Genomic DNA, 15,240 nt, shown 5'->3' on the forward strand with positions numbered 1-15,240 from the left:
GATGTTCTGATTCTAAATGGGATGGATGTTCTGATTCTTAATGGGATGGGTGTCCTGTTCTGATTGTAAATGGGATGGATGTTCTGATTCTAAATGGGATGGATGTCCTGATTCTAAATGGGATGGATGTCCTGTTTTGATTCTAAATGGGGTGGATGTCCTGTTTTGATTCTAAATGGGGTGGATGTCCTGTTTTGATTCTAAATGGGGTGGATGTTCTGTTCTGATTCTAAATGGGGTGGATGTTCTGTTCTGATTCTAAATGGGGTGGATGTCCTGTTTTGATTCTAAATGGTATGAATGTTCTGTTTTGATTCTAAATGGGGTGGATGTCCTGTTTTGATTCTAAATGAGATGGATGTTCTGATTCTAATTGGGATGGATGTTCTGATTCTAAATGGGATTTATGTTCTGATTCTAGCATAGTTAGCATAGTGTATTTGCACACACCACAATAAAGACCAACAACACTATATAACTGCAGCTGTCACTGAGTGCAGTGTCCATGCGGAAACACGTGATTGGGTTAGGTTAAGGTCAGTGTCATGCGGAAACACGTAATTGGTTAAGGTCAGTGTCTATGCGGAAACACGTGATTGGGTTAGGTTAGTTTCCATGCGGAAACCAGTGCACTTAAAGAGGGCAGTGAATGGAGATGTGATTAAAGGTGGACAAAATAAAATATGGCATAGAAAATGTAATGCGTTAACTTTGACAGCCCTAATTGTAACACACATGTTGCAAACTTTCAAGACTCAACATATGCAAGAACATTCATATCGACCACACGGTGGCGCTATAACAGGCACATGTTTATCTCTTGATCTGTTTGACTCAGTGATGAAATTTGGCACACATGCTCAGAGATATGAGTCTAGCTAACCCACGCAATATCTTAGACACGTTTGGCCCGATTTTGGATGAATGATGCATCTTGCTATGGAGATCACACTGATTGGCCCAAGGGGGGGGGGGGTGTTGCATCATTCATGGGGATGACTTGTTTACTGTGTCCTTGTTGGATATTAATGTTCCTGATGTTTAAATGTGGAAGATTTCCCTCTTTAGGCAGAGCAGTGTAATGTCCAGTTGAACCTGTGCTAACCCTGTGTTGTCTTCATCAGGGTGTCTGAACGACAGTGTGCGTCTCAGTGTGGTTTCGGCCCCAGTGGCGGTGTTGGGGTACAGTGGCCTGAAGACCCAGAGGAGAGACCGAGGGAGGGGAGGGCACCGGAGAGGAGGCCTACATCTACTACACAGTCTGACTGAGGGGGGTAGAGGACAGACAGACAACTCCAGCAAACTGAAGACAGAAAGTAGCAGACCCAGAATAGAGGGTAGGAGGAGCCTGAGGAAGGAGGCCCCAGATCCTGAGCAGCAGCAGAAGAGCAGCAGCAGGAGGAGAGAGGAGGACCAGGGAAGGGTGGAGAGGAGGAGGAGAGGAGAGAAGGAACAGGGAATGGAGGAGAGGACAGGAGAGGAGGACCATAGAACAGAGAAAAGCTCTCCAATCAAAGCCAAAACCAGACTGGGGTCAAAGGCCAGTGAGAAACCAGCCAGTAGGGTCAGTGATATGACTGATGCTAAACCAGCCAATAGAATGAGTGAAGCTAGGGTTAGGTTAACTAGGATCAAGGTTCATCATGTGACTGAGGCTAGGGTCAGGTTAACGAGGGTTAGGGTTACTGATCATGTGACTGAAGTGAAGGGAAGGAAGGTGAGGCTCAGCGGAACATACAGCCAATCTGATCCCAGAGACACCAATGTATCCATGACAACCAAACACAATAGTTGGTTGGCCAGTGGGCCTGGTGGCAGCCATCTTAAGAACTGGGGTAAGTTCAGAATCCCGAAGAGGAGCGAGAGGCCAGAGGAGCCATCAAACCCCAACCCCCCACAGCACAGACCTCTTAACCCCAATCCCCCACAGCGCAGACCTCCTAACCCCAACCCCCCACAGCGCAGGCCACTGCATAGTGAGCCGTCGTACCCCAGGAGACGACTCCGTACAGAGAGCGATGGGTACTCCTCTAACTCTGAAACTCCACCCAGTGGGCTGGACATGAAGGCATGTCTGAAGAGATGCCACGCCCACCAGCTGAGGGGTGGGTCCTATGGCTCTGACATCATCCACCAAGGGGTTCTAGCCTCCTGATGACATCATCCTGCTGAGATGCAACACTTGAAACAAACAGCACCATGTTTATAGAAAATGAAGCTAGCCCAAGGTTGCTTTTTATAATCAAATTTACAGAACTGATATTTATTTTATCATTTGTAAGGTTGTATATATTTTCAATTCTGTTATCAATAAAAAGTGAAGATTATTTTTCAGTGAATGTATTATGACATGCTCATAGCCTCAACAAAATCACACCTGACAACTGTTTTTTGTTGAAGCATAAGCCATGTATTTAATTTGTAGTTTGGAAATCACATTATAGCGCTTGCAATGAAAGAATGGTCAAGCATTAATGATTAGTTGGAAATTTAACCTGAAACCATACAATGAGTCAGAATAATATTTCTAGAAACCCTTGAACCAACAGGGGCTGATGCTGTGGAGGTGTTGAACTAGACATTGTCAGGAAGGTTAGTGTTTAAGCAATCGCTGAAGTGTTAGATGGTGGGATCGACGTTTAAAGGTAATTTCTGATTGAGTGGACAAATGCTGCCTCCACTAACACAGGAACACTGACCTTCAGCGATACGGTTTGAATAGAACTCCATGAGCAGGGTGGGTCTGATCTAGGACCTGTCTAAGGCAAAACGGCCCAGAGCTTACGACTGAAACCACTTCCCTTGTCTGTGACGATCTTTATTATTAGTGTTTGCACTAAGACAGGATAGGATGGCTGGGCTTGGAGAAAAATATTTTGTACCATTGACGGCTGCATCATTGTTATGCAAATGACCAGTTATGTCTTAAATAAATTCACTCTTGAAACACCTCAACCTGTCCAGGAAACACATTAAGGGATCTAGAATCAGCTGTCATTAAACAATGTGTAAATGTTCCAGACTTTTCTTCAGCAGATTGTTGGACAAAAAGTTAGAGTGTACTGAACTAACTTCAATAAAGTCCTCTTTATTCCGGTATTAAAGCCACAGGTACATATAGAGGTCAGCAGCGACGTGATGGAGTTTCAGCTCTGAACAGGTGGGCATCACATTACTCAAATGAAAACAATATGCAGTACTTGCCTATAGTAAACGTAAGTCAAGACTTATCGACAGTGCCTTACGATATTACTTCAGATAAAAACAGTTTCAACCTGGTACTAACAATATTCCAGTATTTTCATTTTGGTCTTTCATATACACATATATACACACACAAACACTACTGGGGAGAGGAATGATGAGACTAATGCTGTATCTGTCTGAGGTGCCATGTTGTCTCTGCCGTCTTTGTGCTTTCTACCACAGTGCAGACGAGTTACAGACAAACAACAGGTACAAGCTGAGTGGAATCACCCAATTGGTTGAATGAGCTGTTGAGAAAATCCCTGATGAGAGAGACATACATACAGTGCTGTCAGTCATATTGAAAACATTATTATGGAGTTGGGTCATGTTCTGCTGCAGGTCAGCGTCTCCCAGTCTCTAGACCCGAACCTTCAGGCCTCTCTTGGAGCGTTTAGAGGCACCTGATCAGTCAGTCCGCTCCAGGTCAGGGGTCATCGTGCTCCTGGCAGCAGAGTTGTCCGGTGTGGAGCCAGGGCCGTAGCGCCCCCTCCTGGTGGTTCTTGCAGAATGAGTTGGGGCACAGCTGGCAGAAGGCCTCAGATGGCTTCCCACACACGTCACAGTGGTGCCACGGGCAGTCCCAGCGCCCTGAAATATAAACAACAAAAATATAAAATGCAACATGTAGTGTTGTTTCATGAGCTGAAATATATAAAATAATCCCTGAAATGTTATATTCAAAAAGCTTATTTCTCCTTTGCCAAGATAATCCATCCACCTGACAGGTGTGGCATATCATGATCATTACACTTGTGCTGGGGACAATAAAAGGTCACAAATAGTGCTGAGGAGTATTTCTGTCTGTAATAAAGCCATTTTGTGGGTAAAAACTGATTCTGATTGGCTGGGCGGACCTTTCACCCAACTGGGTAGGTCTATGCCCACCCATGGCTGCTCCCCTGCCCAGTCATGGCTGCTCCCCTGCCCAGTCATGTGAAATCTATAGATTAGAGCCCAATGAATTTATTTAAACTGACTGATTTGCTTCTATGAACTGTAACTCAGTAAAATCTTTGAAATTGTTGGATTTATATTTTTGTTCAGCATATACACTACCGCTCAAAAGTTTGGGGTCACTTAGAAATGTCCTTGTTTTTTAAATAAAAATATTTGTCTATTAAAGTAATATTGATTGATCAGAAATACAGTGTAGACATTGTTAATGTTGTAAATGACTTGTAGCTGGAAACTGCAGATTTTTAATAGAATATGTACAGAGGCACATTATCAGCAACCATCACTCCTGTTTTCCAATGGCACGTTGTGTTAGCCTTTTAAAATGATAAACTTGAATTAGCTAATTGATCATTAGAAAACCCTTTTGCAATTATGTTAGCACAGCTGAAAACTGTTATCCTGATTAAAGATGCCAGAAACAAAGAACTTTCTTCTGAAACTCGTCAGTCTATTCTTGTTCTGAGAAAGGAAGGCTATTCCATGTGAGAAATTGCCAAGAAACTGAAGATCTTGTACAACGCCTGGCTTCTACTCCCTTCACAGAACGGCACAAACTCTAACCAGAATAGAAAGAGTGGGAGGCCCCGGTGCACAACTGAGCAGGACAAGTACATTAGTGTGTCTAATTTGAGAAACAGACACCTCAAGTCCTCAACTGGCAGCTTCGCAAAACACCAGTCGTCGCGTCAACAGTGAAGAGGCGACTCCGGGATTCTGTCCTTCTAGGCAGTTGCAAAGAAAAAGCCATCTCTCAGACTGGCCTATAAAAAGAAAAGATTAAGATGGGCAAAAGAACACAGACACTGAACAGAGGAACTCTGCCTAGAAGTCCAGCATCCCGGAGTCGCCTTTTCACTGTTGACGTTGAGACTGGTGTTTTGTGGGTACTATTTAATGAAGCTTCCAGTTAAGGACTTGTGAGGCGTCTGTTTCTCAAACTAGACACTAATGTACTTGTCCTCTTGCTCATTTGTGCACCGGGGCCTCCCACTCTCTTTTCTGGTTAGAGACAGTTTGCGCTGTTCTGTGAAGGGAGTAGTACACCGCGTTTCTCATAACAAGAATAGTGACGAGTTTCAGATTAAAGTTATTTGTTTCTGGCCATTTTGAGCCTGTAATCAGACCCACAAATGCTGATGCTCCAAATACTCAAATTGTCTAAAGAAGGCCAGTTTTATTGCTTCTTTAAATCAGTACAGTTTTCAGCTGTGGTAACATAATTGCAAAAGGGTTTTCTAATGATCAATTAGCCTTTTAAAATGATACACTTGGATTAGCTAACACAACGTGCCATTGGAACACAGGACTGATAATGGGCCTCTACGCCTATGTAGATATTTAATTAAAAACAAATCTGCCGTTTCCAGCTACAATAGTCATTTACAACATCTACACTGTATTTCTGATCAATTTGTTATTTTAAATTGACAAAAAATTGATTTTTTCTTTCAGAAACAAGGACATTTCTAAGTGACCAGTATTACAATCGGAAAGTATTCAGACCTTGACACTGTTACGTTACAGCCTTATTCTGAAATGGATGAAAAAACAGTTCCTCAATCTACTACACACAATACCCCATAATGACATCACAATACCCCATAATGACATCACAATACCCCATAATGACAAAGCAAAAACAAGTAGACATTTTTTCAAATATATTAAAAATAAACTGAAATATCTATTTACAAATATTCAGACCCTTTACTCAGTACTTTGTTGAAGTACCTTTGGCAGAGATTAGAGCCTGGACTCTTGATGCTACAAGCTTGGCACACCTGTATTTGAGGAGTTTCTCCCATTCTTCTCTGCAGATGCTCTGTCAGGTTGGATGGGGAGTGTTGGTGCACAGCTATTTTCAGGTCTCTCCAGAGATGTTCGATCGGGTTCAAGTCTGGGCTCTGACTGGGCCACTCAAGTTTATTCAGAGACTTGTCCCGAAGCCACTCCTGCATTGTTTTGGCTGTGTGCTTAGGGTTGTTGTCCTGTTGGTAGGTAAACCTTCTCTCTGGAGCAGGCTTTCATCAAGAATCTCTGTACTTTGTTCCGTTCATCTTTCCTTCAAATCCTGACTAGTCTCCCAGTCCATGCTACTGAAAACCATCCCCACAGCATGATGCTACCACCACCACCACCACCATGCTTCACCGTAGGGATGGTGCCGGGTTCCCTCCAGACGTGACGCTTGGCATTCAGGCCAAAGAGTTCAATCTTGGTTTCATCAGACCAGAGAATCTTGTTTCTGATGGTCAGAGTCCTTTAGGTGTCAACACTTATTCTACAACGTAGAAAATAGTAAAAATACAGAAAAACCCTGGAATAAGTAGGTGTCCAAACTTTTGATTGGTACTGTACACAGTCCCAGCGCCCTGAAATATAATATACACATAACATTAGAATATCCATCTATCCAGAGTTAGAAGTTTGGGTCTACCGAAGGGTCTCTTGGTTCGATCCAGGCAGGAGAGGTGGAAGGCCTTGGTGCAGCTCTTCTTGTCACACAGAACCAGCTGCCCTCCGTCTCCACAGCGGAAACACTCGTCCTCAGACTCCTTCCCCTCGTTCCGCGTCCGACGCTTCTTCACTTTCTTCTTGGCTTTCTTCCCCTTGGGCTCCGCGGCCTGGAAACCGGAGGCCTGGACAGGACACAACAGTCAGAGGTCTGGACAGGACACAACAGTCAGAGGTCTGGACAGGACACAACAGTCAGAGGCCTGGACAGGACACAACAGTCAGTCAGTCAGAGGCCTGGACAGGACACAACAGTCAGTCAGTCAGAGGCCTGGACAGGACACAACAGTCAGTCAGTCAGAGGTCTGGACAGGACACAACAGTCAGTCAGTCAGAGGCCTGGACAGGACACAACAGTCAGTCAGTCAGAGGCCTGGACAGGACACAACAGCCAGTCAGTCAGAGGTCTGGACAGGAAACAACAGTCAGAGGTCTGGACAGGAAACAACAGTCAGAGGTCTGGACAGGACACAACAGTCAGTCAGTCAGAGGCCTGGACAGGACACAACAGTCAGTCAGTCAGAGGTCTGGACAGGAAACAACAGTCAGAGGTCTGGACAGGACACAACAGTCAGTCAGTCAGAGGCCTGGACAGGACACAACAGTCAGTCAGTCAGAGGCCTGGACAGGACACAACAGTCAGTCAGTCAGAGGCCTGGACAGGACACAACAGTCTGTCAGTCAGAGGCCTGGACAGGACACAACAGTCTGTCAGTCAGAGGCCTGGACAGGACACAACAGTCAGTCAGTCAGAGGCCTGGACAGGACACAACAGTCAGTCAGTCAGAGGCCTGGACAGGACACAACAGTCAGTCAGTCAGTCAGTCAGAGGCCTGGACAGGACACAACAGTCAGTCAGTCAGAGGCCTGGACAGGACACAACAGTTAGTCAGTCAGAGGCCTGGACAGGACACAACAGTCTGTCAGTCAGAGGCCTGGACAGGACACAACAGTCTGTCAGTCAGAGGTCTGGACAGGACACAACAGTCAGAGGTCTGGACAGGAAACAACAGTCAGAGGTCTGGACAGGACACAACAGTCTGTCAGTCAGAGGCCTGGACAGGACACAACAGTCTGTCAGTCAGAGGCCTGGACAGGACACAACAGTCTGTCAGTCAGAGGCCTGGACAGGACACAACAGTCTGTCAGTCAGAGGCCTGGACAGGACACAACAGTCAGTCAGTCAGAGGCCTGGACAGGACACAACAGTCAGTCAGTCAGAGGCCTGGACAGGACACAACAGTCAGTCAGTCAGTCAGTCAGAGGCCTGGACAGGACACAACAGTCAGTCAGTCAGAGGCCTGGACAGGACACAACAGTTAGTCAGTCAGAGGCCTGGACAGGACACAACAGTCTGTCAGTCAGAGGCCTGGACAGGACACAACAGTCTGTCAGTCAGAGGTCTGGACAGGACACAACAGTCAGAGGTCTGGACAGGAAACAACAGTCAGAGGTCTGGACAGGACACAACAGTCTGTCAGTCAGAGGCCTGGACAGGACACAACAGTCTGTCAGTCAGAGGTCTGGACAGGACACAACAGTCAGAGGTCTGGACAGGAAACAACAGTCAGAGGTCTGGACAGGACACAACAGTCTGTCAGTCAGAGGCCTGGACAGGACACAACAGTCAGTCAGTCAGAGGCCTGGACAGGACACAACAGTCTGTCAGTCAGAGGCCTGGACAGGACACAACAGTCTGTCAGTCAGAGGTCTGGACAGGACACAACAGTCAGAGGTCTGGACAGGAAACAACAGTCAGAGGTCTGGACAGGACACAACAGTCTGTCAGTCAGAGGCCTGGACAGGACACAACAGTCTGTCAGTCAGAGGTCTGGACAGGACACAACAGTCAGAGGTCTGGACAGGACACAACAGTCAGAGGTCTGGACAACAGTCAGAGGTATGTTAGATGAACCTCAAGAGTTCCATCTGTTCCACAGGGTCATCTTTCAGACTTAAAGGTATTATAAAGTATGGATGTTCAAAATCTACTCGTCTTTTCTGTATGTACCAAGAGAAGCCAACTCACCTTGGGCCGGTCTCCAAGGAAACCACTACAGTTGGGAGCCCCACAGCGACACACAGTCTTCTCGTTACCAAGGCAATCCAGGTTGTAGTTGAAGGTGAGCTCTGTCCCTGTATACCACAACACAATAGAATATTACTACAACTAACCCTGACATTGTGTCAATAAACCAAACCAACAAGACAACAGCATTAGACGTCTCTAACCACACAAGTCATTGAGTAAAGTATATTACAATAATGACCTAACCAAGGAGATGGTTGATTCTCACCAGCAGGGATGTCACAGACAGCGAAGAGCCCAACCCTGGTATCTCCGTTCACCGTCCATTTCTGCGTCTCACAGTTGGGCTGGCAGCTGTGGTTCATGAAGCGGGAGTAGTTCCCTTTAGGGCCGGCGTCTATAATCCGATCCTGGAAACACAGGTCAGGCTGGTGAAGAGGTATGCAGTAAAATATGAAGATTGATACAGCTGTAGATGTGTAGTATTGAAGTAGAGCTACAGATGTGTAGTATTGAAGTAGAGCTAGAGGTGTGTAGTATTGAAGTAGAGCTACAGATGTGTAGTATTGAAGTAGAGCTACAGATGTGTAGTATTGAAGTAGAGCTACAGATGTGTAGTATTGAAGTAGAGCTACAGATGTGTAGTATTGAAGTAGAGCTACAGATGTGTAGTATTAAAGTAGAGCTACAGCTACAGATGTGTATTATTGAAGTAGAGCTACAGATGTGTAGTATTAAAGCAAAGCTACAGCTACAGATGTGTAGTATTAAAGTAGAGCTACAGCTATAGATGTGTAGTATTGAAGTAGAGCTACAGATGTGTAGTATTAAAGTAGAGCTACAGCTACAGATGTGTAGTATTGAAGTAGAAATACAGATGTGTAGTATTGAAGTAGAGCTACAGATGTCTAGTATTAAAGTAGAGCTATAGCTACAGATGTGTATTATTGAAGTAGAGCTACAGATGCGTAGTATTGAAGTAGAGCTACAGATGCGTAGTATTGAAGTAGAGCTACAGATGTGTAGTATTAAAGTAGAGCTACAGATGTCTAGTATTAAAGTAGAGCTACAGCTACAGATGTGTATTATTGAAGTAGAGCTACAGATGTGTAGTATTGAAGTAGAGCTACAGATGTGTAGTATTAAAGTAGAGCTACAGCTACAGATGTGTAGTATTAAAGTAGAGCTACAGCTACAGATGTGTTGTATTGAAGTAGAGCTACAGCTACAGATGTGTAGTATTGAAGTAGAGCTATAGCTACAGATGTGTAGTATTGAAGTAGAGCTACAGCTATAGATGTGTAGTATTGAAGTAGAGCTACATATGTGTAGTATCGAAGTAGAGCTACAGATGTGTAGTATTGAAGTAGAGCTACAGATGTCTAGTATTAAAGTAGAGCTACAGCTATAGATGTGTAGTATTGAAGTAGAGCTACAGCTATCGATGTGTAGTATTGAAGTAGAGCTACAGCTATAGATGTGTAGTATTGAAGTAGAGCTACAGATGTGTATTGAAGTAGAGCTAAAGCTACAGATGTGTAGTATTAAAGTAGAGCTACAGCAACATATGTGTAGTATTGAAGTAGAGCTACATATGTCTAGTATTGAAGTAGAGCTACAGCTACAGATGTGTAGTATTGAAGTAGAGCTACAGATGTGTAGTATTGAAGTAGAGCTACAGTTACAGATGTGTAGTATTGAAGTAGAGGAACAGATGTGTAGTATTGAAGTAGAGCTACAGCTACAGATGTGTAGTATTGAAGTAGAGCTACCGATGTGTAGTATTAAATTAGAGCTACAGCTACAGATGTGTAGTATTAAATTAGAGCTACAGCTACAGATGTGTTGTATTGAAGTAGAGCTACAGCTATGTGTAGTATTGAAGTAGAGCTACAGCTATGTGTAGTATTGAAGTAGAGCTACAGCTATAGATGTGTAGTATTGAAGTAGAGCTACAGCTATAGATGTGTAGTATTGAAGTAGAGCTACAGCAACATATGTGTAGTATTGAAGTAGAGCTACAGATGTCTAGTATTAAAGTAGACCTACAGCTACAGATGTGTAGTATTGAAGTATAGCTACAGCAACAGATGTGTAGTATTGAAGTAGAGCTACAGTTACAGATGTGTAGTATTGAAGTAGAGGCACAGATGTGTAGTATTGAAGTAGAGCTACAACTATAGATGTGTAGTATTGAAGTAGAGCTACAGATGTGTAGTATTGAAGTAGAGCTACAGCTATAGATGTGTAGTATTGAAGTAGAGCTACAGATGTGTAGTATTGAAGTAGAGCTACAGATGTGTAGTATTAAAGTAGAGCTACAGCTACAGGTGTGTAGTATTGAAGTAGAGCTACAGCTACAGATGTGTTGTATTGAAGTAGAGCTACAGCTATAGATGTGTAGTATTGAAGTAGAGCTACAGCTACAGATGCATAGTATTGAAATAGAGCTACAGTTACAGATGTGTAGTATTGAAGTACAGGAACATATGTGTAGTATTGAAGTAGAGCTACAGATATGTAGTATTAAAGTAGAGCTACAGCTACAGATGTGTAGTATTAAAGTAGAGCTACAGCTACAGATGTTGTATTGAAGTAGAGCTACAGCTATAGATGTGTAGTATTGAAGTAGAGCTACAGATGTGTAGTATTAAAGTAGAGCTACATCTACAGATGTGTAGTATTGAAGTAGAGCTACAGATGTGTAGTATTGAAGTAGAAATACAGATGTGTAGTATTGAAGTAGAGCTACAGCTGCAGATGTGTATTATTGAAGTAGAGCTACAGATGTGTAGTATTGAAGTAGAGCTACAGATGTGTAGTAAAGTAGAGCTACAGATGTGTAGTATTGAAGTAGAAATACAGATGTGTAGTATTGAAGTAGAGCTACAGATGTCTAGTATTGAAGTAGAGCTACAGCTACAGATGTGTATTATTGAAGTAGAGCTACAGATGTGTAGTATTGAAGTAGAGCTACAGATGTGTAGTATTAAAGTAGAGCTACAGATGTGTAGTATTGAAGTAGAAATACAGATGTGTAGTATTGAAGTAGAACTACAGATGTCTAGTATTAAAGTAGAGCTACAGCTACAGATGTGTATTATTGAAGTAGAGCTACAGATGTGTAGTATTGAAGTAGAGCTACAGATGTGTAGTATTAAAGTAGAGCTACAGATTTCTAGTATTAAAGTAGAGCTACAGCTACAGATGTGTATTATTGAAGTAGAGCTACAGATGTGTAGTATTAAAGTAGAGCTACAGCTACAGATGTGTAGTATTAAAGTAGAGCTACAGCTACAGATGTGTTGTATTGAAGTAGAGCTACAGCTATAGATGTGTAGTATTGAAGTAGAGCTACAGCTACAGATGTGTAGTATTGAAGTAGAGCTACAGCTATAGATGTGTAGTATTGAAGTAGAGCTACATATGTGTAGTATCAAAGTAGAGCTACAGATGTGTAGTATTGAAGTAGAGCTACAGATGTCTAGTATTAAAGTAGAGCTACAGCTATAGATGTGTAGTATTAAAGTAGAGCTACAGCAACATATGTGTAGAGCTACAGAGTAGAGTAGAGTAGAGCTACAGATGTCTAGTATTAAAGTAGACCTACAGCTACAGATGTGTAGTATTGAAGTATAGCTACAGCAACAGATGTGTAGTATTGAAGTAGAGCTACAGTTACAGATGTGTAGTATTGAAGTAGAGGCACAGATGTGTAGTATTGAAGTAGAGCTACAACTATAGATGTGTAGTATTGAAGTAGAGCTACAGATGTGTAGTATTAAAGTAGAGCTACAGCTACAGATGTGTAGTATTGAAGTAGAAATACAGATGTGTAGTATTGAAGTAGAGCTACAGATGTCTAGTATTAAAGTAGAGCTATAGCTACAGATGTGTATTATTGAAGTAGAGCTACAGATGCGTAGTATTGAAGTAGAGCTACAGATGCGTAGTATTGAAGTAGAGCTACAGATGTGTAGTATTAAAGTAGAGCTACAGATGTCTAGTATTAAAGTAGAGCTACAGCTACAGATGTGTATTATTGAAGTAGAGCTACAGATGTGTAGTATTGAAGTAGAGCTACAGATGTGTAGTATTAAAGTAGAGCTACAGCTACAGATGTGTAGTATTAAAGTAGAGCTACAGCTACAGATGTGTTGTATTGAAGTAGAGCTACAGCTACAGATGTGTAGTATTGAAGTAGAGCTATAGCTACAGATGTGTAGTATTGAAGTAGAGCTACAGCTATAGATGTGTAGTATTGAAGTAGAGCTACATATGTGTAGTATCGAAGTAGAGCTACAGATGTGTAGTATTGAAGTAGAGCTACAGATGTCTAGTATTAAAGTAGAGCTACAGCTATAGATGTGTAGTATTGAAGTAGAGCTACAGCTATCGATGTGTAGTATTGAAGTAGAGCTACAGCTATAGATGTGTAGTATTGAAGTAGAGCTACAGATGTGTATTGAAGTAGAGCTAAAGCTACAGATGTGTAGTATTAAAGTAGAGCTACAGCAACATATGTGTAGTATTGAAGTAGAGCTACATATGTCTAGTATTGAAGTAGAGCTACAGCTACAGATGTGTAGTATTGAAGTAGAGCTACAGATGTGTAGTATTGAAGTAGAGCTACAGTTACAGATGTGTAGTATTGAAGTAGAGGAACAGATGTGTAGTATTGAAGTAGAGCTACAGCTACAGATGTGTAGTATTGAAGTAGAGCTACCGATGTGTAGTATTAAATTAGAGCTACAGCTACAGATGTGTAGTATTAAATTAGAGCTACAGCTACAGATGTGTTGTATTGAAGTAGAGCTACAGCTATGTGTAGTATTGAAGTAGAGCTACAGCTATGTGTAGTATTGAAGTAGAGCTACAGCTATAGATGTGTAGTATTGAAGTAGAGCTACAGCTATAGATGTGTAGTATTGAAGTAGAGCTACAGCAACATATGTGTAGTATTGAAGTAGAGCTACAGATGTCTAGTATTAAAGTAGACCTACAGCTACAGATGTGTAGTATTGAAGTATAGCTACAGCAACAGATGTGTAGTATTGAAGTAGAGCTACAGTTACAGATGTGTAGTATTGAAGTAGAGGCACAGATGTGTAGTATTGAAGTAGAGCTACAACTATAGATGTGTAGTATTGAAGTAGAGCTACAGATGTGTAGTATTGAAGTAGAGCTACAGCTATAGATGTGTAGTATTGAAGTAGAGCTACAGATGTGTAGTATTGAAGTAGAGCTACAGATGTGTAGTATTAAAGTAGAGCTACAGCTACAGGTGTGTAGTATTGAAGTAGAGCTACAGCTACAGATGTGTTGTATTGAAGTAGAGCTACAGCTATAGATGTGTAGTATTGAAGTAGAGCTACAGCTACAGATGCATAGTATTGAAATAGAGCTACAGTTACAGATGTGTAGTATTGAAGTAGAGCTACAGATATGTAGTATTAAAGTAGAGCTACAGCTACAGATGTGTAGTATTAAAGTAGAGCTACAGTTACAGATGTGTAGTATTGAAGTAGAGCTACAGATATGTAGTATTAAAGTAGAGCTACAGCTACAGATGTGTAGTATTAAAGTAGAGCTACAGCTACAGATGTTGTATTGAAGTAGAGCTACAGCTATAGATGTGTAGTATTGAAGTAGAGCTACAGATGTGTAGTATTAAAGTAGAGCTACATCTACAGATGTGTAGTATTGAAGTAGAGCTACAGATGTGTAGTATTGAAGTAGAAATACAGATGTGTAGTATTGAAGTAGAGCTACAGCTGCAGATGTGTATTATTGAAGTAGAGCTACAGATGTGTAGTATTGAAGTAGAGCTACAGATGTGTAGTAAAGTAGAGCTACAGATGTGTAGTATTGAAGTAGAAATACAGATGTGTAGTATTGAAGTAGAGCTACAGATGTCTAGTATTGAAGTAGAGCTACAGCTACAGATGTGTATTATTGAAGTAGAGCTACAGATGTGTAGTATTGAAGTAGAGCTACAGATGTGTAGTATTAAAGTAGAGCTACAGATGTGTAGTATTGAAGTAGAAATACAGATGTGTAGTATTGAAGTAGAACTACAGATGTCTAGTATTAAAGTAGAGCTACAGCTACAGATGTGTATTATTGAAGTAGAGCTACAGATGTGTAGTATTGAAGTAGAGCTACAGATGTGTAGTATTAAAGTAGAGCTACAGATTTCTAGTATTAAAGTAGAGCTACAGCTACAGATGTGTATTATTGAAGTAGAGCTACAGATGTGTAGTATTAAAGTAGAGCTACAGCTACAGATGTGTAGTATTAAAGTAGAGCTACAGCTACAGATGTGTTGTATTGAAGTAGAGCTACAGCTATAGATGTGTAGTATTGAAGTAGAGCTACAGCTACAGATGTGTAGTATTGAAGTAGAGCTACAGCTATAGATGTGTAGTATTGAAGTAGAGCTACATATGTGTAGTATCAAAGTAGAGCTACAGATGTGTAGTATTGAAGTA

At 42.0% G+C, this 15,240-nt stretch overlaps 2 protein-coding genes across 9 annotated transcripts in view; one reads left to right on the plus strand and one right to left on the minus strand.

The window, feature by feature from the left end:
• Nucleotides 1-2,950, plus strand: part of LOC139375487 (protein Jade-1-like) — a 96,921-nt gene extending 93,971 nt beyond the window's left edge. For all 6 annotated transcript variants that reach the window (XM_071117322.1, XM_071117320.1, XM_071117319.1 and 3 more), the window contains one exon: nucleotides 1,125-2,950. In XM_071117322.1, coding sequence (XP_070973423.1) covers nucleotides 1,125-2,155 — 1,031 coding nt within the window. In that variant the 3' untranslated portion in view covers nucleotides 2,156-2,950. The remainder of the gene's footprint in view (nucleotides 1-1,124) is intronic.
• A 118-nt stretch (nucleotides 2,951-3,068) lies between these two features.
• Nucleotides 3,069-15,240, minus strand: part of LOC139375485 (histone-lysine N-methyltransferase NSD2-like) — a 76,682-nt gene continuing 64,510 nt past the window's right edge. For all 3 annotated transcript variants that reach the window (XM_071117314.1, XM_071117315.1, XM_071117313.1), the window contains 4 exons: nucleotides 9,018-9,159; nucleotides 8,750-8,856; nucleotides 6,644-6,845; nucleotides 3,069-3,837 (listed from right to left, as the gene is read on the minus strand). In XM_071117314.1, coding sequence (XP_070973415.1) covers nucleotides 3,674-3,837; nucleotides 6,644-6,845; nucleotides 8,750-8,856; nucleotides 9,018-9,159 — 615 coding nt within the window. In that variant the 3' untranslated portion in view covers nucleotides 3,069-3,673. The remainder of the gene's footprint in view (nucleotides 3,838-6,643; nucleotides 6,846-8,749; nucleotides 8,857-9,017; nucleotides 9,160-15,240) is intronic.

Source organism: Oncorhynchus clarkii, chromosome 19 (genome assembly GCF_045791955.1).
Source record: "Oncorhynchus clarkii lewisi isolate Uvic-CL-2024 chromosome 19, UVic_Ocla_1.0, whole genome shotgun sequence".
NCBI lineage: Eukaryota > Metazoa > Chordata > Actinopteri > Salmoniformes > Salmonidae > Oncorhynchus > Oncorhynchus clarkii.